Consider the following 22,625-nt stretch of genomic DNA (forward strand, 5'->3'; position numbering starts at 1 on the left):
GCTTTGCATATCCACAAATCTTCACCATATGTTCGGGCAAATGGTTTTGTAGACAAGAATTAAATAACACTGAAAACAGTCTTTGAAGAGCAGGGTTGTTTGTGCATCTGGCAGGAAATCCAAGGTGAATCAGGGACATACCAAGGAAGATAAGATCATCTCAAAGATCACTGATGACGACCCACCAAGGTTTCTTTGTACATTCAGTGGATCCAGCCAGGCGGATGTTTTTCAAGGTGTCCAGTGCGTGACACGTTGATTTCGTGCACAGAAAGTTGCTATTTAGCGACATCTGGTGGACAGTGACTGCAAGTGTAAAAAAAGATTTTGTATTGAATGACTGCACTTGTTTAAAACTTTTACCATTAAAGCTTTTATCATTATCGCCTCATCACGTTAGGGTTAAAAGATAAATACAGCTTATAAATAAAAGAGCCAATGAAAATAAGACACGTCACGAGACGTTATTTAGGAGGAAGCATGACGTCGTCTCTATGGTAACCACAACACGCCACTGAACCTGGGCAGTGATTTGGTTTTGCTAACATTAACTAGCCGTATTTAAACTGTTTAAGGCGTAGGTTATGAATTTGTAGTTTATAGAACAACTGGACCGGGGCTTGAAGGCACGTGCGGAGAGATGTTCAAAAGTAAGAATTAAGCTAAATATTCGTTTATTACTACTAATACTAACTAACGTTAGAGTTACTTGTAATTGGGCTAGCTGACTGAGTGGCGTCTGCATAGCATTTAACCCCAAGTGGTAAATGAGACATTTTATGTACGCACTATACAGCTATTTTATGACAATCACAAAAGTGACAGTAAAGTATTTTTTTATAATTAAGATTCATAGAAACTGTTTTTGCGCAGTTATACTCAAAACCAAAATGTTTGATTCCTGCCAGAAAATGACTTCCGCAATACTTCAGAATAAAAGCGGAATGCCAGCAAATGACTTCCGCAATACTTCAGAATAAAAGCGGAATGCCAGCAAATGACTTCCGCAATACTTCAGAATAAAAGCGGAATGCCAGCAAATGACTACCGCAATACTTCAGAATAAAAGTGGCATTTTGGCATATTTAAGTAAATATACCGATGGGGTCTGTACTATGCCTGTACATAATTATATTTTTTAAATATATTGTGGTTAAGTAGCAATCACTACATTAAAGTTAACCATAAGTATTGAAAAGGTAAGTAATCTGATTATTACTAGAGTTTGGCAACATTTTTTTACCTTCAGAGCCTTCTACTGAATTTCATTTTTGGAGTCATTCAACTTGTGTAAGACAGTTCAGGCTTACATTTTGTTTCTTTCATCCTTCCTCCAGTCATCTGGCTCTCTATGCATACCTTTTAATAGATTGATTGACCAGCTGTGTCTATTTATTTTTGCATTAGTGAGTACATCTGAGGAGCCGCAGGACAGCAGGCCTCCCAGCACAGAAGAAGTCGAGATTAAAGAAATAGAAGGGAAGGAGGGAATAGACAGACCTCTAGTGGCCCTTGCACCTGATGCTTCACTCCCGGAGGAACAACCCGCTACCATTACTGATGTTTCTGCTGATCCTGTTTTCCATTGCCTTGATGAGGTAAGACTCATTATCTGCTGTTAAATGGTTATATTTTGTGTGAATAGCATTTTGGAAGGTTCATAGGATAGACAAACATCACATTTGCCAGTTGCAGTAGCAGAATGTAATTAGTTAAAACATACAGGTAAAGTTTTGCAAAAAGGCTTCCAAAACATTATACACTGTACTAAGGGAAGTATTGTCTGAAGAATCATTCAGTGTTTTTACATTTCAGCTAAATTGATCTCTACAGTAGAACTTTGTACTATAAAGGAACGTTTCTTATAACATTAATCTTAAAACTTAAAAAGGTTTGTTAATGTTTAAGCAGAAGTGAACACTTGGAACTTGAAATCATCACATGGGTGAGCATAATACTTTTTTATTAACTCGATCGTCACATGCAGCAAACAGATGTAAATTACAGGCCCACACTTTGATCATTTTCTTTAAAGTTGATGTGAACTCAAACTTTTATTAAGTGAGAATCTCATTAACCCATTTTTTATGGGCATGCATCACCTCATCCCTCCATTTTTTTTTACCACCATCAAATACTCCAGGATGCTAAACAATAGACAAACACTTCATAGGGTGGGATTTCTACTAATGGATACTCATGCTAAACTTGTATACATTTTTTTTGTGTTCATTTATTGAAATGTGACTATAGTGCATACGTTGCATGTAAAGATGAGAAGGCATAGGTATGATTTAAAACTGCAATGTACACAGTCATGTAGCTAAAATTTTATTTTTTAAATATAAAAAGTGCATATCTTTTGGCATGACAGTTGAATATGAATGATAGAAAAGATCAATATTGTACACGCACAAAGCTCCAAAAACACACTTGAATGGTCACAATAATGCAGTCTTTATCATTGCGCAAACATCAACAGTCATTAGACCTTATACTGTATAACCTATGTATTATTATTATAAAAGCTATCATACCTCACAAAATAAAATAAATACTGTACACATCCTTGAAACATTTCTTTCCCCATCCTTCACAGTGTGTATAAAATGGATTAAATGGTGCTATACAGTTTTCTAACATTAGGCAGCAGTATTTTACAAGTAATGAGTCAAGAAGTTTTTAAATACATGAAAATGGGTAAATGGCATCAAGATGTGTGGTTTAATGCCCCCCAGAGCAATGGGCATAAAAACAATTGAATCTGTTTTTTTTTCTTGCAGCAGTGTTCTCCTCCATGGCTGCTGTCAAATACAATTTACTAAAACATAAATAATGCAGATGTACTTGGGTATGATCCAATAGAAATTTATCTCAGGCTGCATATTTATAGTGGGATGTTTTAAATTGTATAGGATGATGATCCATCAGCAAATTGTCCCAGTGTTATTGAATAAATGACACAGAAGCTATTACATGTGCACTGCTGCCTAAAGAGTGATCGCTTTCCTGTATTTTTTCAGCAGTATGATTCTGACCCCATCATGAAGTCTTTCACAATGAATTTCAGACCCACTCAAAACTGTATTCTCAGCTCTTATATACCTCACTTGAGTGGCTGCTGTTAATTATGAAACCATTTAGAGCGGAGAAAATTGTAGCTCATTAGCTTTTATTACTACTGTGTGCTGTGCTGTGTCTTGGCTGAGTTTATAGCAGCAGGCAGCAGGACAGAAAGTAGAGAAATGTCAATGAAACAGTGAAAAATCTCTCATGGTAACCCTCCGTATAATATTATGGTCTCTGTAAGAGGCTGGCCTTTACATTGCATGTGTGTGTTTTTTTTTTTTTTTTAGTCCATCATCATTCATAGTCCATTGTCTTTTATTATCATCATTTTAATCCAATGTTTTGAAGGCAACACTCATTACAGTGAAAAAAATAAAGCACAGCTACAATTTTCAAACTTATTTTGTTATTACTGCATTCAAACTGTCTATAGGGCTTGTAGCCTTTTTCAGTGTACACTTATGCATGTGTAAATGTGTGCAAATGCGTGACTATGTGCATGTGTACAGTATGAATGTCTGACTCTACCTCTTCTGCCATTTTCTGTCTTTCTGTCAGTCTGCCTACACTCATGAATATTTACATGTCGTCTTATGGGGCATAGTTCTTGGGCCGTATCATCATCTTGACAGTTTTGAAGGCCTGCCTGTAATTAGTAGGGTAATATTCTGTCGACATGTTGTGCCATGTCCCCCAGAAGATCCCGTTTCTGACTCCCTTGTACCTCTTGTGATAGTACTTCCCATTGAGGTTGGCGGACATGCAGGCATCAAACCACCAGCCGGAGCTGTAGTAGGCACCGCAGTTTCCTGTGGGGTACATGTCGTTGTCGCGGTCAGGCGTGGAGAAAAACTTCTGGTCGTGATTGAAGTGCTTGTTGAAACTGATGGCATTCCCTGCAGTCCCACTACAACGACATATCAACATATGTGAGATGTAGTCCTCCTTTATGAATATTTACTCTTTGATGTACAGAATTGTATATTGTACCTGTATCCGCTGATAGAAAGCCGGTAGCGTAGGTACTCATTGGCCACATAGAACTGGTCGTACTTTGCATATTCCCGTACACCCTCAAAGTCCTCCAGCTCAATACGCAGAACCATGTCTTTGGCTTTTGTCAGCAAGTGGATATGGTCATTGCCCAGCCAGAACTCACCTCTGCAGCAGAGTAGAAGGGGAAAATAGATGGAGAAAGGAGATAGGGGAAGGGGGGTGGAACAGAATGAGGGTTAGATTATAAACAAGCTCATATACTTGTACACTTGATTAGAAATTGGATACATTGACACAAACTGAATTTATGTATTGCCACAGGGAAGGAGAGGAAACAAGGAGATGCAAGGAGAGAATAGTGTGACAGAGAAAAACAATGAGAAGAGGCGTTTTTCTTTTAGTGGGAGATAATACTAGATCTGCAGGCATGGTTATCAAGAGATAACAATGGTTTTCCCTATAAAGCTCATTCCTACAGGAATACAGAAGGCAATAGAAAAAATAAACTGAAATTTGAATCTAGTTGTAGCAAATTCTGTGCCCTCTTTTCCAACATTAGCTTTTTTTGTGTTAAATCGTTCATTTCATGAGCTTATGAGCTGTTAAACATGTTCAGCCCTACTGTGATGACTTATGTTTATTTTGTTGTTTTACACACAGTAATCAATCAGTGATAGGGAAAACAGGTGGTGGGCAGTCATGGACAGGGAGAACAGGTGTGCATCATTAGGCCCTCCAATCAGTGAATGAATAGTAAATCTAAAGTTGAGGGAGCAGGGTAAAATGGCTTTACAGCCAGTAACTTTCTGTTCATGGGTGTACATGTTAGTGCACTTTACTTTACTAGTTCTTTATAAAGTATCATCCCAGAGTTTGCAGAATTGATAGCTAAATTTTAGTTATTAACTAAGGGTCCACAGATAGAAGGCCTGTTATTGTAAAGACCTTTGAGGCAAAGTTGCGTTTTGATTTTGAGTTTGATAAATTGGCATGACCACATATTTTGGTTTCTGTAGATCTTTTCCTCATGCTAGATATACTAAATGACCTATCAAAGTTTGGAAGGTAACCAAGGAAGTGCTGAAGTTCTGTACCTGAGATTCCCGAAACCTTTCTTATATTCAGCCCAGGTGCGGTTGAAACTGACAGAGCCATTAAGTCGTTGCTGTATCACGGTCCATCCACCTCCAAAGGACTCCATTTCACAGAAAACCTCGAATGTCCCGTTGCGTGGATCAGGGGTCACACGATACACACCATTCTTCTTCACTTCCAGCACATTGTATTCTGAACAGTCCCGAGGGGCTAAGATGACTGCTGGGAGAAAGGGAAAAGAAGAGAAAGCAGTTTTCAGGGGATGTCATAGGATGATACTCAATAATCTTTTGGCATTTTTCTCTGCCCAACCAGAAGACTATAATAGAAACACCCCTGAGGGTGAGGAAGACTGAAGAAAGAAAAAAAAAATTAGATATGATGGTAGGAAATCCAGCTTTAGCCATTGTGGAAGTTCTCATTCCTGCATTCAAACTAAATCAATGTGTTTTCCCCCCGTTTTAACAAAACAATTCTCTGTATTAAACAAAATTTCAGCATTTCATCAAGCATGATGAATACTAAATGACTCTTTCTGTAATCACTTCATTACATATCAGTCTATTCCCTCATTTCTCAGCATGATATCCCTTTCTTAAAATCATATTTAGAATAAGAGAGCTCTAACATGAAAGAAAGGCTGCTGTTGGAGGATAACAGTCTGACTTTTTGCTGCGCTGCGCCACAGGCGGTCTCCTCAACCCCTGTGATGTGCTGCAGGTCACTGACCCAACCCAAAACCACGGTCCAAAAGACTCTGTCAGTAAGCATTTGGGAAATAAAAGGAACTGACTTGTCAAAACGTGGGAAGCTGCACAACTGGTTTAGAGAAGCGTACCCCCTACCCTGCACATTCAGCACCTGAGGCTTAAATCATTCTGACAGTGGGCAGGCAGCATGTGCACCCCTCCTGAGTCTGTATAATGCTCTAAATTCCTGATATGGTATTGTCATACTTAAATCTATTTAGTGGCTTGGTAGATTATAACAGAGCATAAGTATGAGGGTCCATGCAGAGGACAAGTACAGAGGGTAAGACGCCATATTTCTTGAAATGTCGGGAGGGGACTTCTGAATTGTTGACTGTCTGTGGCTGGAAAAATGTGCTGTCATGGTATTTCCTGCTAGTGCAAGGTTAGATTTTTCTAACCTTATTTTTTTCACTTGTGATTAAATTAAAAGCCATTTGTAACTAGTGTAGTGTATTTGGCTGCTTGTACATCTATGGATTACAATACCTCAGGTGCAAAATGGCCGCAGATGGTAGACCACTCCGTATGGAAAACAGTCTGGGAGTCAAGTGTGATGTTGAAATGTATCCCTGTCACGTCTGACAGCACTTGGAATTCAAAGTATTGACCCGTAAATTCTTTCAATGTCTCTTTCATTTGAAGTGTCTTGACTGTAGTTTCTCTGCTTCACATCTCCCTCTCCCTATTTGTCCCCACCTGTCTGACTGGGTTGCCAATGTCTTCAGACAGAGAAAACCCATCTCATCTCTCTACTTCTGGCACTGTGCCTGCCCTAAGTAACTTTAATATCAGACATGTTCTGATGCCCAAATGACTGGTACTTGATTGACTGACTGGCTGAGGTGTCTGAGACAAATTAATGGCTAATTGCCTAGGAGATTGCTTTGCCTCCCTCCCTGACTACTAGCTTCCATAATTGTAGCATCCTCTCTGTAAAGCTACAATTTTGGATGTCAGATTAACTGACATGTTTTTATATATGACTTCTTGATTGACTGGCTGCTTGAAAACCTCATTGCCTGTTGACTGGAAGCAGATAAATAAGACAGCTGTTATCAAGGAAGCATGTCTTGTAATAGCCAGTACAGCACCTGCAATGGTCGGAAATGTGTATCCAAAGTGATAATATAATCTTTTTCCACAAAAACAGCTTAAATGAACTTTTGGCAGTTTTGACAGAAAGAATCCTTCATCAGAAAGCAACACCCTTCCTTTAGGAAGTTCTGTTACCACACTGGAGACCAGCAGTTCCTGACAATGTAGCAGACTGGGGATCCATTTTCTTTGTTTATAATCGAGTTAATGTAGCTGAACAGTAACATGAATTGCTGTCTATTTACCTCAAGGCCCCAATAAGTGAAAGTGAAGATCGGTATTTGCAGTGAGGATGGGAATTAACAAAAAGGGTGAAATAAATGCGTACAGCACTGTGAGTGATTAAAGTATTGTGACAAATGTATTACTAGCCCTGCTGGATGGTGAAACTGTAGTCACACATTCGCTTAAGATGTTTGGGTACAACCTGCTTTTGTCTTTATAGCTACATGGGACAAAATAGCTTGGATAAGGGCATGAAAAGTTCAAAAACATGTATTTTTCAGTGTCCTTAAATGGCTTTTCCAAAGCCACTGAGTGTGAATGTTGTTTGAACTGTAGTGTGGCTTAATGAGCTATACCAGTGTGGCTCGTTTTTAGATCCCAGTGCATATGTGAGTATTTAACATTTGCTTGCCAATGATCCATCACCACAGCTCTAATCTAGATATAAACACAGACATCTGTCTCAGTACATCTCCTAAAAATGTCTTGATATGATCCTCGTCTGATGTGGTCACTTTAGGTTTGCTTGTCTTGCTTTGGATGCAAACATTTCAACATTTTAAAATTGGTTTGATGTTGTGATAAACAACTAGAAAACATGTTTCATTCAAGGCCTTTTTGCATTTGTAATGTTGATAGCAAGCAGAAGGTCATGTTAATTCATTGTCTGGTTTTTCCTGAGTTGGGATAGCATACTAGAAGAAAGTTTTCATTAGTTTTAATGTCTTTTTTGATGAAGAACAATCACTTGAGTAAAACAGCAATTACAGCATTGTTTATACCCATTTTAAACTACAGCGGTGTTATCATTAGAGTTTAGTTTATTTCCATGGTAACAAGAGCTGTCTGTCTGCTTCTTTTGGATTCACTTCAGACGCCACCAGGCACGACTTCCCAACTCACAGCAGAATAATTTGCTGGTTTTTAATCTTAACATGACAGATTGATGTACAGAGACAAGTGTTACTGACCCTGTGTGCCATCCATGACTAATGTTGGGAAAGCTGCCTACATTACTTCTTGTGGCGTTGGCAAGAGATAATGAGAGTTAGTTGCTTTTATGCCGGAACGAGCACTCAAGAGCATGACCTCCAGAGGAAGAGAGAGGTAGGGTGAAGGCACTGGGAAATGGGATTAAGGAGAGAGGGAGACAGAAAATGCAGGACAAGATAAATGAAAAAGAACACGCAGCACAAGAGAAAAGAAGCAAACCGGCAAGATGAAGTACAGATGCACTTAGGGTAAATGTATGAGAGAAAGTGGTTCGGACTGAAGGAGTGTTTCAAGGAGAAAAGAGAATTTGGTGAAGAAACACAACAACAGAAAAGGGTGGGATTCCCTTCACACTACTGTCCCAGCTAATCTACTAATAGGCTCACATCTGCTTCAACATAAAAGCTCCAATATAGTGTCACATTCACATTCACTGCAGTATAAGGGTACTATTCAGTTTCAGTGGCCAACATTTCAACTGCACCCTCAGTTTCACTTCCATGTGAAACAAAATGTTTGTTATGCTTAGGTGCTTTGTACATTTTGCACAGATTCCACTTTTAAGCTTGCTTTTTCAATTTCCGCAGTAATAGATGCTATGTATCTTCTGTCTATCTCTTTTCAGCATCTTCTGTTTTGGGTTTCTGCATCTGAGAGTAGGAAAGTAGTTCACTGTGAATCTAGTTGTCATATTGCTTCACTTTATGTACAGTATGAGCTCAACCTGAAGCTATTTTACTGTTTTTTGGGAGGGGTTTTGTCTATGGATGCAGTAACTAGACTGAGGCTTGTACTGTAGTAATATACTGGACATTGGCAGCAATAGTTGGCATAGTGCAGTCACTAAAGTGTCTTTTTAGAGGTGATGGAAAATTCCTTTTCTCCTGAATGTACAAATCTCCCCATGTTGCTCACTGCAATCGTGGTGGCATGATGTGTATTTGACAAGGACATTGTCACCCTGGAAGATTTAATTTTCTGTTTTCCAGAAAGACAGACCTCACTGTGTGAAGGTGACCACCCAATCCTGGGTTGTTTATAATTATTACAAGTCTCCATGTCCACTTAAGCATGATTGCATCAATCTCATTCCAGATAATTCACCTCACTGTGACCCAAGTTGCTGGACATGTTTGGTGGGTGCTCTAGTTTCATTGCATAACAGCATTTGTGGTGAATGTATGGGAGTTGAGGAGAGGGCCTCTTTATCATGCTCAGAAAGATTACAAAAAATAAACAAGAGAAGGAGAGAAGTGGAGAGAATTTTTTTTTGACATAGCAAAGACAGAAGAGAATAGAGTATAACAACAGAAGACGAAAGGTTTTCAGTTGAAAAGACAATACAGAGAGAATACGGTAGTAAATAGCTGAGAAGATCGGAAGGGCTTTCAAAGGATAAGGTAAGATGGAGAACAAAAACAGTGGGATAGAGTATAGAAAAAGACAAAATAGAGAATGCTGTCAAACCATTTTAGAAAAGGCAGACTTACACTGAGGTGTGTTCTGTACAGCACACTGTGTTGTGCAAGAGGAGCTGAGTTTGTTGACCACTCCAGTGATGTTCTCCACCTGTCTGTCCACCATAGCCTGCACGTTGTCCATGTTGAGCAGGTTGAGCCCTTCCAGACGACCCTGCAGAGCTGAGATCTGGCCCCTGGCATTACGCAGGCTGGTTGACAACCTATTCAGCTTTACCTGGGAAGGGCCAGAGTGGTGAGAAGAAAATTACTTCTGTGCACTGCATACAAAGCAGGTGGATTACTCAAGTCACCAGCCTCTTTCGATGTTTTACCAGCCAATTTAAATTTTAGAATAGAAACGAGTCTGTGTGATGGTTGGCTGTCTGCCAAAGTGGCTGTGAGAGTCAACAAGCTTACCAGACAAAGCAAAATTTACCGCCAAATGGCTGGTGTCTAATGCTGATTCCCCACCCAGTTTACAGTACCAGGAATTTTCCCTCATGGATTGGTGCCAGTTAGGACTTTACAGGTCTTTGATTATCTAGTCAGTTTACATTCCAGCTGAGTACATTTGACTGGACAAATTTAGGCAACTTTGTATTGAGAGTGTTTATATAGCACATTAGTTTGTGTAGATCAGTGTCACTGAAACCTTCACAAAGCTGATACTGGCTTTCTTAGGAATTTTGATTTTGAGACTGGTGCATTATCACTGTGTACAGAGCTCTAAAATATGTTCAAAGAATGTGTACCGATAAGGATCTTCCAGTTAATAAGATTCCCTGTTGTCATTTTTCATATGACTGCAAACCAGTTATTACCATAATTGTCTGATACAGTGATTACTTATGATGACACTCATGAAAAATCCTTCAAACATCTTCTGAATAAATACATGGGGGTTTCCTATTATAGCATTGAACAAAGTGTATTTATTAAAACAGCTCAAACTCAGCTCAAACAAAAGTAAAATGCTGCCATTTTCCAGTTTGAAGTGTTAAAAATGTTCTCTTAAGTGAATCTAAAGTGTGCCTCTTACCTGCATGTCATGCATAGTCCTTGGGTTCGTTGGAATTCTCCCAAAAATAGAACCTTGCCCTGGTCCAGTACCATCCACAGTTGCTCCAGGGACCATCCCATCTCCTCTTTCGTCTTGGCTAGACCCAGCTTGTACCCCCTGTCCTGTCAGGTCCAGTCTCATTTCTTCCCCAGCATCCCTCTGTTCTTGGTCAGCGTGCTGATGTACTAAACCTCCATTGCCCTGTGGCCCATGACACTCCTGGCACCCACTCTTCAGCTTGTTCACTGTCTCCTTCAGGCTCTGCAGTTCCTTCATCATCTTCTCTAGCAGTCTGAACTGCTTAGGCAGCTGGATGGTAAGGGGAGGCAAGGTGAGTTGGTAGGGGCAGTCCTCCTCTGCCCCGGCCCCGGAGCTCCCGCACTGACCTGAGGGTCTAAGTTTGATGGGGCAGGAGGTGGAGGTACCAGAATCAGATCCCAAAGTGTAGGGTCCTCTAGTATCCCATCTCTGGTGTGAGTTGACAGGGAAGTCCGCTGCCTGGCTGGTGTGCGGCATTAAGGTGGCTGTAAGCATGAGACTGGCACAAACGCAGAGCACTGTCGACCTCATTTTTCTGTGTGAGATTTGTAAAGGAGAAATAAGTGTCTGCAAAGTGAAAGAGCGTCCGAAACTACTTCTGATATGAACTTAGAGTGTGAGTGCGTGTGTAGTAGTGTGTGTATGTACAGCTGTAAGTATCGGCTTATGTGAATGTGTGTCCAGTATGCGATGGGTTTAAGAGTGTGTGTGTATGAGCGCAGCCTGCAGGAGGGAGAGAGCGCAGGGGAACTGCTGCTGCCTCAGATAGCTGTGTCATTAATATCAGGACAAGTGAGGGAGGGAGGGAGGGAGAGAGAGAGAGAGATGGAGAGAGAGAGAAAGGGAGGGGCAATACTATTGCGTAATGCACAGCACCATAACAGCAGCATTGTGAAAAACCATAGTGATGCATACAGAGACTGTGAGAATGAGGTAGAGAGAAAGAAAAAAAGGGAGGGGGGGGAGTGAGAGAAGGAAAAAGGCAGGGAGAGAAAAGAGAGAAGAGGTAGGTTTTTTTTTTTTTTTTGCCTGCAGTCAGTGTACGATGCCATTCTGCTTCACTCTTAAGTCAGCTCATTTCCCGAAAAGAGCAAAATGACTCACATCAACTATCCACTCAACCAACGTTAGGCTGATTCATTTATTTATTTTTGTGCTTTGTTGTTTTTGTGACTTTTGCATGCCTGCAGATGATTTCATCTTGTGATCGAGCTTATATTCCAAAGCCAAACTGAAAACACTGGATTGCTCCCACCTGTCACTCTCCAGGTGGCCACAATTATTGTAAAATCTATGGTTAGCCAGCAGCAACAGTAGATAAGGTTTGCTTTAATTAGTACAAACATTGTTTTTCTAGAGTTAAAAGTCATGCTGGGATGCTCCAAATTATGTATGAGGCACTAGAGATTAAAGATTTAGTTTTTCCTGAATCCCAATTGACATTGCTGAATATTGAATGACAGCCAATTTTTCCAAAATAATACACCTGCAGAGTACACACTGTATTAATATGAATAAAATGAGTCAAATTTAGAAAAGCTCTGTTTTATTGGCCTAAGTAATACTTCACTAAATATCAAAGGCATCACTGTTTATATTTAATGCTTTCATATATTTCTTTGTCACAATGTCCCATATTATTAAATATTGACAGAGGGGTGAGTTTCAGTCTGCAGCGTTCTTGACATGATTGGTTTTGGCTGGATTTAGACAGCCTCTCATCTCACACATGAGCAAAATATAGAAATTTAAAAGCAATCTCGAACAGCAGCAGCATCTGCAGAGAAAGCAGACATGACACACCTGATACATAAAAATCACCTGCAGCTCTGAGTAAATGATTTTTCTTTCTTATTAGCCTGTTACGCACCCTGCCTGACGTCTCTGAAGAGCGTTTTGACTTTTACGTACCTGCTCTTGCTTTTTAGTCCAAGCTACTGTGTTAGAGACATTACAAAAACTTACTTAACTTGCTATCTCCACAGGGAGAACTATGTAACAAAAATGGGGCAATTGCTCTGGGTGTAGTGCCTTGCTTGCTTAAAGTCACTTCAACAATGCAGATGTCTAGTAATGGCAGAATGTGTGAATCTAACCCAGTTCACCCTCATCCTCATCGCTTCAGCGGTCCATAAGATTACACAGTGGTGTACTTAATTTAAAATTTATTAAAACTTGAATTGCTGTGATGTCACCACTGATGGATTTATGAATCGGTTTGCTTAGTTTAAATATCTAACAAAGGAAATAATGTTTTTATTAATGCACAAACAATACACTTGTATATATGTAACGATGATGTGGTGATGTGGACATTTGTGGTGGTTTTTAACACAGTCATGGTTCAAATTCCATTCATACTTTCTCACCAACATTATTTAAACATTGAGCAATCTGATAGAGAATCTTCATTAAAAGTTATTTGGCAATAAAGGTTATTAAAATTGTGTTTTTCTTATCAGAGCTAACTTTATTCAGTCATAAACTTCTGGTATGTTCATTAACTTGGCACAGATTGCTTGTGTGACATGGCTATTCTTTCAGTACATTATATAATAATCACTGGTCATGTAATTGGATTTTTTTAACTGTGTATTAGATGTCTCATGCATATGGCTCATTTCAGGAGAATGACACACTTTCAGTAATTGATTTGATCCCCAACAGCTCAGCCCTGATGGAAGAACACTCCAGAAAGGAAAATATTACAGCACCAAAATATACAAAGTGATTCAGTCTGTGGCTATGTGGTTCAGCTCCAATACAAACAGTCAATATGAGGACATGAAGGTAGAGATGCACACAGAGAGATGGTTTTCTCCATCACTCAGTGGAATGCAGTGCTGTGCCCAATGGCAGTGGTCATTATTTTTCCTCCCTTCCAGTAAGCTTATAGCTTTATTTGTTACACACTTCACATATCTGCTCTGACACATGCTCACCTTACTGGAAAGCTTTAGTGCTGTTCTGCAGTACAGATCACATGCTCGCTTTGCCAAGTTGTGTATTTACTGTACATGTGTGTGAGGGAGCAAGAAGAACACGTACGTGTATTCATAAGTATCCATGTGCCTGCATACTGTAAATGTCTTCCAGTGATTGTCTCTATCTCTCTTCAAAGATTGTCCACTATCCCATAAAAGCCTCCAGTACTCCAACTGTAGTGCCAAGACTTATCTTCAGTAGTATAGACAGGGAGCCTGAAACTGCTTCAGGCTGCTCGGATAAATGCCAAGTCGCTTCACTGGTTTGTCATCTGTGCTGCTGAAAAACACGACGCTGACTTCTTCCCATGTGTTCCCATCATTTTCCTAAAAAATTATGGGGAAATATTTAGGACTTACGATTAGATTACATGACTAAACTTGTAGTTTAAAAGATCAGTTAGAACCAGATGACTCACTTAACATTTCAAAATGTAAGGGTGGAAAATGTTACTATACTTAGAATATTTTAAATGCTGATCATGTAATGTAGTGATGTGTTTTTCTTTACAGTGGTGTGACCTTGGGTAACTGCTAATGGAAACTGACTGAAAAACATCCAGATAAATTATATTAACACAAGACCAAATTTACATCATTCACAACCTTCATATCTCTGTGCTGTCAGCCCTTGGAATGTGGCGAGCACATTTGACAATAGCCAGATAAACAATATAATGGAATCAGTCTAAAAACATAATCGGCTCTCCCTGTTTGAATTTGTGGCAAAATATCAGTCTGTGTGTGTGTGTGTGTGTGTGTGTGTGTGTGGGTGTATATATATAATCAGTATTTCTGTGTGTTTGTTGCCGTTAGATTACCTGCTACACAGTCCGGCCTGAGATATCCTCAGTCTTGCAGCTCTTTGATACAGACAAGGTTGTCCCTCATTACTCCCTGCTCTACCAACCTGCCTCTGAAGATAAGAGGGAAACAACACCTGTCCTCTGTTTCTATCACTGTTACACTCTCAGAACTACCTCACCAAAGAGAGAAATTTAACTACTGTTACAGATCATTTTCCCTTTTTTTTTTTCATTCCAGTTGACCTGATATCTTTCTCTTTCTCTCTTTTGTTTTGTTTTTGCAGCTGTGTATCTTTTCTCAACCATTCAAAATCATTCAGAGCTAATGGAACCTTTTTTAATCTTATTATGTTTTGTTTTTTACAGTGTTTTTCCTTCTCCCTTTGAGATTGCAGATAGTTGGTTGTTTTTCTTTTCTTCTGGTTAACATAGGAAGTTCTGACAGTGATGATAAAGGTTTATTGAGCCCAGCTTGGGGTTAAGCCCCCACAAATCTGCAAATTTTGTTGTGGTTGATCCCACTTTGTGTTGGCCAGTTTGGACTGAAAGCTTTAAAAAAAATTTGAGTTTACTACAGTAGAAGCAAAGTATTTTTCAAAGTTGTGACTATAGATTTCATAATAGTCTTTTAGAGTCTCTAGTGATTTAGTTTTCAACTTCTGGAACTTAATTTTGTCACCAAACAGTATTAGAAAAAGAAACGCTTACTGGTCAGAATTATATTTAGTCCCTAGCAATATTGCCTTTTTGAATATTCTTTATGGAAAGAATGGAAACAAGAGATTTTCTCTGAATGTGATATTCTCTTAATATCTTAGCTTTTATACTGACATGTCTGGGTAAGAGCAAAAGCTTTGAAACAGTGGAACTTGAGGTGAAATGACATAAATCCCAGCCACCAGTCATAGTTTCTTTACATTTCTCTGTTCATGACCATTATTATTGGTAATACTACTGTTTGGTGTTCCCCAGTTGTTTTCAATGGGCATTATCAGCCAGACCAAAGTAGCTGAACTGAAAGCCAGCTACACGCTACTGCAGGACACTCTAAAGAGGTATGTTTTCCTGTTGCCCCTGATGAAACAAGATCATATTTGTTATATTTTGTAGAAATATTTGACTGCAAAGATGCTCAGAGTACTGCACTAAGAAGGAAGTAGGAACCCATGTTCATTTTTAGCTTCAGCCAGAATGCATTAATTGAAGTGTTCTTGGTAAAATACTGTTTATCAGATGTAGTTGTGTTCTTATACTGTGTGCTGTAGAAAAAAATGGAATTAGCATCTGTGACACCAGCCACAAGAGCAAAAAGCCTTATTCTGTTAATGTAAATGTAACCATCAGTTAGTACATAATATGTGCGTAAGAAATAATTTTCACCCTACAGTACCCAGGACTCTGAGCTCCAGCTTTTGGGAGAGGCAAAGAGGTGTCGTGCTGAGCTGGAGAAGCTGCGAACTGAGGTGGAGACAACAGAAAACCAGAGCACCTCTGAGCAGCCTGAAAGTGAGGTCAGTGAACTGAGGCAACAGCTCCTCCAGGCATACAACGAACTGAAAGCTGCTGAGGACAGAGAGTACAAGACACAACACCAACTGAAGTGGTGAGCTGCATGCACATGTACAGTATATACACAGAGTACACACATTGTTATTGCAGTCACGCATGCTACAAGTCTCATTTTCATGTAGTTTATGAATCAAACGTGAAATAAATCATATGAAAATGACATTTTATTCAAACTTGACATGAAGTCCTAAATTTGGCTGTAGCCTAGGTTATAAACACATACACGTACACACACACACAAAGTATTCTTGACATCCCTTATAAGAGCCCAAAACCCAGAAGAGTGTCAGGACAAAACTGAAGTGAAACTAGGTAAAGAAGAAGAAGAAGTACTTTATTAATCCCCAAGGGGAAATTCAGTTGGTACAGCAGTTATTAAATTTAAGATTATTTAAATTATATTGATTAATAGTAATTCATAAAGTAATTAATAAAGTAATAAAGTAATTAATTGCTTTAATTAAAGTAGGGGGGGTAGCCTAACTTTAGTCATCACAACTGCATGTCTACCTGAAAACTTAAACTTGGTTCTAACCTCAACCCTAAACCCTGATCTTGACCTTTAAACAGACCTTTGAAGGTATGTGATGTCACTTGACAAGTATAAAACTCAAACTGGTCCTCACAACGTACTGTACAACCATACAAGTATACACACACACACACACACACACACACACACACACACACACACACAGTCACAGTTTAGTAACTAGGGACCAAACACTGAGGTGAGCTATATGAGGGCAGCATCTTCACAAGTTTTATTGACTTTAGAGGGAGGTGAAGGTGAAAGTGAAAGAGTATAAGACACAGTACTGATACAGTACTGCGTGTACTGCTTGGCCATCAGCATTTTTCTGTACCAGTGAAACTGTTCCCAGCAATTGGAATAAATACTTCAATAACTTTTAGGGGTGAAGGCATCATTTATTATCATTGGCTAACATGGGGGAAAGTTCATGTACACAAAAACTGGATTGTTGTGTTTGCTCCCGTTATAATGTAAACACATTACATTTCTTGTCTCTGCTCTCTCTGTGCTGATTAGTTTTTTGATGTTAGTCCTGTAGTTCTTTCCTCTCCTCTAATCCTTTCCTTCCACTCCCATGAGTCAGTTTTCTCATCACAGCCAATTCTTCTCTTTTTGTGTTGCAAGTTTCTCTCTTCCTTCCCCAAAATAACTCAACACAACCATCAGCATCTCCAAAGGGTCGGACACACCTACAGAAATGGAAAATAATAATATGAAATAATGAATGAAATAATATGAAAGTATAAAAAATGCAATGGCTTCAAGTATAAAGGAAGGTCCATGGTGAAAATATGAAGAGTGTGAAAGTATCATAGATGGTTCAAAGCTCCAAATTAATATAAGCTTTAAGGAAATTACTATTTTTAGCTGATAATTGTTTTAGTTCAGATTACAAGTATACCCTAGAAAGTCAGAAAAAGAAAGGAAGAAAGTAAATTACTCTCAAATATTCCAAATACCCCTTATTTATCCAACAGCATAATCGTAGATCTTGCTTCTTATCTCTCTTTCATTACTTTTGACCCTGGATTGCCTCAGCAACATTAAACTACTCACATCACATAAACCTGTCATTGTAGTGTAAAGATATTATCTGTAGGATACAGTGATTTGCTTCTCTTTGTTTGTGTGTTCTGCAAAGAGAGGCAGAGTTTTAGGACCAGCTGTAACTGAAATATAAAATGAAAACCACTTAAAGAGCATTCTCTGAGGATGCAGTAATAGATAGTTTTAGACACAGAGTGTGCACATTATTCGTGGCAGTCTCTTTTCCTTTTCATCCTCTCAGATTCTCCTCGTCTTTTTTTTTTTTGCATCCCTTCCAGTCTAATCTCCTCCCCTCTGCTAGACTTTTCTGTTCTTCTCCCTTCTTCTCTAGTCCACATGGCTTGCAGTCTACACATTACAAGCAGATGCTCACCATACAAATACTATATGCCTTTTAAAATGTTTTTTTCCTTCATCTTTAGCCAAACAGATACCCAGGAATTCAGCACTTTTTCCAGTCACATATTTTAGCATTTATGCAGTTTTCTCATGCACTTTTCCAATATATCAATGTGTCAGAAAGATTAATATCATTTACTCTGTGAAATGTGCAGCTCTTCACTATGTGCTATTGTAAGGGTTTTCACAGTGATTGAGCTGATTTGAAATTATTTCAGAAACCTTTAATCAACTGCTCAAAAAGTGTCTGCCATAGGGAGATAAAAAAAAAATTATACAAATGATGTTTCATTTGCATTTAGCCGGAGTGACTACTGTTTTTTTAAAAAGATTAGGTTCCTGTTGATGCATTCCTCTTTCAACTGAACTAGGAACTGAAACAAGTTCTTTCTTTTAATAACTCATTAGTGTTTTTTCTTTTTCACATTCACTCTTCTCTGCTCTGCTGTTCTGCTCTGTTCTAATCACCTCATCTTACCTCACCTCTATGCAGTCTCTGGGAAGAGAAGCAGTATCTGGAGAAAGAGAATGAGACTCAGCCGAAACCTGCTGTAAGTTCTTCATTGCACCATCCAGGTGCTAGTTTCAGAGGCACGGATTATGTCTTCATAAGTTTTACTTTAAACCTCTATACCAGCTTAATCCCTAAACATGAAGACTTGCCACTGGCTCTTTTTGGCCTGTTTAAATAATGTGCAGCTAAAACATTTTATATTCCAATTTTCCATTCAGAAAAAAGGATGGCATACAAGTTGAATTACTTTAAATCCCTGTTACAGTTAAGGTAGGATTTAAACTTTTGTTTAATCACGAAACTTAAGTTGGTAGTTTCAAAAATGTATGACAAAAATGTAAATTTACAGACAGAGCAAGCAGTGGCTACTTGGCAGTTGCTGGTAGTATTTTAAAGTAATCCACTGGCCATAATAAGCAATAAGCAAATTTAATAATAAGCAAATGTTCATGGGATGTGTCCTTGATGACCTGCTTGAGAGGTAATCATTAAAAGTGAGCTCTAAATAGAAAATTTACATCAGCAAAATAGTAGCAGAATCACTGACCAATGTCATTTTGCTACTGTTAAAAAGAGCCAGTATTGCAGTAAAACAGTTGCAGCATTTCAGCTGCACAGCATAAATGATCAAGATGCAGCACTGAGCAAACAAGCATTTTTACTACACATACCACACCACGACACTCGCAGTTCTCAAAAAGCATTGCATGTCTTTGTTCAAATAATATGAAAATACCCAACAGAAGACAAAGCTGCCGCCTTTACCAGAACAGTTTGGGCAATTTATTCTTTTAATAATAGGGCGTGTGTGTAAGATGGCCTATTGTGAGTCCTTCCTCCATTGTTTTTGAAACAATGTGTGCCATGTTGGACCAACAACACCAAGTGTGATATTAATTCTAATGAACCATTCACACGCTCAAGAGGGAGTGTGCATTCTTCTCTGTTTGTCGCACTTAAACATCCACATACTTGTCAGTATGTCAATGATTAACAATGTGTTATCAAAGAGGCCTCACATACATATTTTAGTTGTTTAGAGTTTACATAGTATGCATAGCAGAGAAAAAACACAAACCAGCTTTAATGTACATGACATTTATCAAGTTGAATTACTAACAGCTGGTTAGTGGCATTTGATTATTATTTAGGGTTTCATGGAATCATCATTTTAATGAAACTCTTGATTTGTGATCTAATGTTCATATTGTTGATGGGTTCTCTAGGAACTAGAGAGCAGAACAAAAGCCCTGCAGGAGAAATGTGAGGCTCTGAGGGAAGATGTGGCTCACAGACAATTAGAAGTCAGGTATTTCATTACTAAGCTTGTAATTATTACTATGGAATTTGTCCAGTTGATGGTGGTTTCCAGACTTTCATTACACTGTTTTGTCTTTTCATTTTCTGAGTTCTGTTGAATACAAAAAGCAGCTGCTGACTCATTTAAGTGTCATTAATTTTACCTTTTTTTTTTAAGTAAGATTAATATACTTGTGTATCTTTTACTCCCTGTAGAAGTCTGATGGAAGATGTGGAAACCCATGAAATGCAGATATTGAAAGAACAAAAAGAGCTGGAGGACCAGAAGGAGATCATAAAGCTCAAAGAGGTCTGTGTGTATGTGTGTGTCAGTGGGCATAGCCAACAGCACGCCATCAATAGAAAAAGAAATCATCAGTTTTTTTTTTTTGTTTGTTTGTTTTTCTTTGTGTGTGTGTGTGCGTATACGTGTCTGTGTGTTGCAAGGCTGAGAAAGCCCATCTCATCAGCATACCTGACCAGATTTTAAAGGAGACTCAGAGGAAACACTCTAAGAGGGAGTAAGTATGTTTAAACCCTCAACATTCTTTCAAACACCAGGAATAAAAATGAGCTAGTTTGGGTGTTTTGGTGAGACAACACTTAGAAGAAAAGACATTTGATTGAACAATCCCTCTGTAATCTTTTTCTTCCCCTTAATCTAGTACATAAAGGAACTGGATGTAGGTGAATTACATGTGAAATATTATATGGTATATTTCATAATGCAAAGAGCACTAATTCTGTTCAGTATAAATGTTTGATTGGACCTAATATGTAACATAAGAAACTGAATTTGAATATCAGTTTCTTTATTCTCTTTTCCCTGCAAAGAACATTATTTTCCAGTTCTCGCTGCGATATAACTACTCCTTTTGATGTACAGGAGACTTTGTAGCTGTGCGAAAAGGCATATTTTATTTTAAATAAAGTGAAAAATGAGGTACTATTTGTAGCAACTGCCAGATTATTTTTAAGAATTTGAAGGTGCCAGTCTTTCTCATTTAATGAAATTGACAACCATGTGCATCAGGCATCATTAATTTCATATTGAAGTGCAGCTGCCGTCAAATACCCCTGTATCACCAGAGAATAGTTCTACTTGTAGCTTTACTGCAGTGTCTTTCATGTTTATCTCAAATTAATATTTTGCTTGCAAGTGACGCAGGGGAACCGTGTGCATGAGCCATGTGAGCTACAACTCCATCATTTCAAATTCACAAAGCTGAGTGGTACTGCACATGCGCTTATTTCGTAATGTATGCAGTCTTGCAGATTAAAAGATACTTTTCTCTTGGTTTTAGACTCACACCTGTTCTTTGTATCTTTACTTTAGAGCTGCAGTGAAGGCAATAGAAGCACTAAATTCAGAGTTTTTAGAAGTGGCGCAACAGGTGAAGGAGGTGGAAGAGAATAACCACTCCCTCACTATGAAAAAAAAGGAGGTGATGGAGGAGCTGGAGAGACTCCAGGCCCAAGTAGAGGCCAGTCAGAAAGAGTGCAGACAGCTGCTGAAAGAGCAAGAGGTCAACAGAGAGCAAGAGGCTGAATTCATGGGCAACAGGTACAAACCAGTGATAGGTACAGTCGAAAATAGAAACTCAGGTTTGGGCATTTATTAAGTTAGTATGCTGATCCAAATATGATTTGGAGTTTTATAGTTGTGGGAAATGTTTTTGTTTTGACGTCATTCTTTTTCCTCACCAGAGGTATCCTGGAAATGAAGTTGCAGAACATCATGTTTGACAGAAAGCACCTGTTTGAGAGACAATGTGTGCAGCTCAGAGAAAAGAATAGGTACAGAATGATGTCAAACTGACCTCCATCGCACATGCAAACAAGTCTTCAGTTATCAATAATGACACTGTTGATGTTTACAATTACTTTTTATACATTATTGTATAGAAAGGTTTTGACATTCAGTCAAACCTTCTATAACGTATCTTTATACGTTAACTATTAACACTTGTACATCATTACTGTTGCTGGATTTTTTTTTTTTTTTTAGGTTAAATTTGGTTTTTCGAACACAGTTGAACACAGTTGAAAATCCTTCAAATCTGACATGTATTTCAGCTGAAAAGTGAAGAAGTCATAACCTTATGATAAATGTGCTTCTCTTCAGGCAAATGCAAGCCCTCAAGAGGATGGAGCATGCATTGACCATGGCTACCGAACAACTAGGACATACCCAATCTATATACAGTGCGTTACAGGCACAGGTGACTAGTTGATTTTTACTTTTGTTGTGTACATTAAAACAACTGTGCAGATTTGTAGCAGTTTGGGTGTTAAGTTGTCTTGCATTTTTGCATCTAGCCACTTTTATTATACGTTTAGGTAATACACAGTGTAAATCTACACAATTGCACCAATTTTACCAAGATAAAAAATATAGCTCACATTTATCAATGTGAGGAGTGTTTTTTTACTTTTATTAGAGGATCTGTCAGTACGTTAGGAAAGTTTTCCATGCTTTAACACAGGTGTGGGAACATGCTGAGGGTAAATGTCATGATTCCAGTAATCAGCCCATTAAATCGTTAATCTGCATTACGCCAGAAACATTTATTTTCCTTCACGCTTCCTGTTATTTTACTGATGTGCCGTTTTCATAAAGAAAGAAAAAGTGAACAGGAGTCTCTGGAAATATGTCAGCACATCTCACAAGCACAAAACAATATAAAA

General features: G+C 38.6%; 2 protein-coding genes across 5 annotated transcripts in view; one reads left to right on the forward strand and one right to left on the reverse strand.

Moving 5' to 3' along the window:
* The window catches only part of ccdc146 (coiled-coil domain containing 146), a 57,381-nt gene that overhangs the window by 15,885 nt on the left and 18,871 nt on the right, over window positions 1-22,625 (forward strand). For 2 of the 3 annotated variants that reach the window (XM_026326367.2, XM_026326366.1), the window contains exons 3-12: window positions 1,408-1,598; window positions 15,547-15,629; window positions 15,962-16,177; window positions 18,618-18,675; window positions 19,865-19,947; window positions 20,154-20,247; window positions 20,385-20,458; window positions 21,274-21,501; window positions 21,645-21,734; window positions 22,063-22,159. In XM_026326367.2, coding sequence (XP_026182152.1) covers window positions 1,408-1,598; window positions 15,547-15,629; window positions 15,962-16,177; window positions 18,618-18,675; window positions 19,865-19,947; window positions 20,154-20,247; window positions 20,385-20,458; window positions 21,274-21,501; window positions 21,645-21,734; window positions 22,063-22,159 — 1,214 coding nt within the window. Of the gene's footprint in view, window positions 1-1,407; window positions 1,599-8,121; window positions 8,562-15,546; window positions 15,630-15,961; window positions 16,178-18,617; window positions 18,676-19,864; window positions 19,948-20,153; window positions 20,248-20,384; window positions 20,459-21,273; window positions 21,502-21,644; window positions 21,735-22,062; window positions 22,160-22,625 lie in introns of those variants that run through there. The other variant, XM_026326368.2, reaches the window with a different exon arrangement.
* fgl2a (fibrinogen-like 2a) lies at window positions 2,289-11,552 on the reverse strand. 2 transcript variants are annotated; one of them, XM_026326372.1, is made up of 5 exons: window positions 10,725-11,552; window positions 9,716-9,920; window positions 5,160-5,379; window positions 4,060-4,230; window positions 2,289-3,976 (listed from the first exon to the last, which is right to left on the reverse strand). In XM_026326372.1, the coding sequence occupies exons 1-5, from the start codon at window positions 11,313-11,315 to the stop codon at window positions 3,661-3,663; spliced, it is 1,503 nt and encodes a 500-aa protein (XP_026182157.1). In that variant the 5' UTR covers window positions 11,316-11,552; the 3' UTR covers window positions 2,289-3,660. The 2 variants fall into 2 exon arrangements, with proteins under 2 accessions (XP_026182157.1, XP_026182156.1); XM_026326371.1 differs by having other exon boundaries at window positions 5,160-5,382.

This window comes from Mastacembelus armatus, chromosome 23 (genome assembly GCF_900324485.2).
Source record: "Mastacembelus armatus chromosome 23, fMasArm1.2, whole genome shotgun sequence".
Taxonomy (NCBI): Eukaryota; Metazoa; Chordata; class Actinopteri; order Synbranchiformes; family Mastacembelidae; genus Mastacembelus; species Mastacembelus armatus.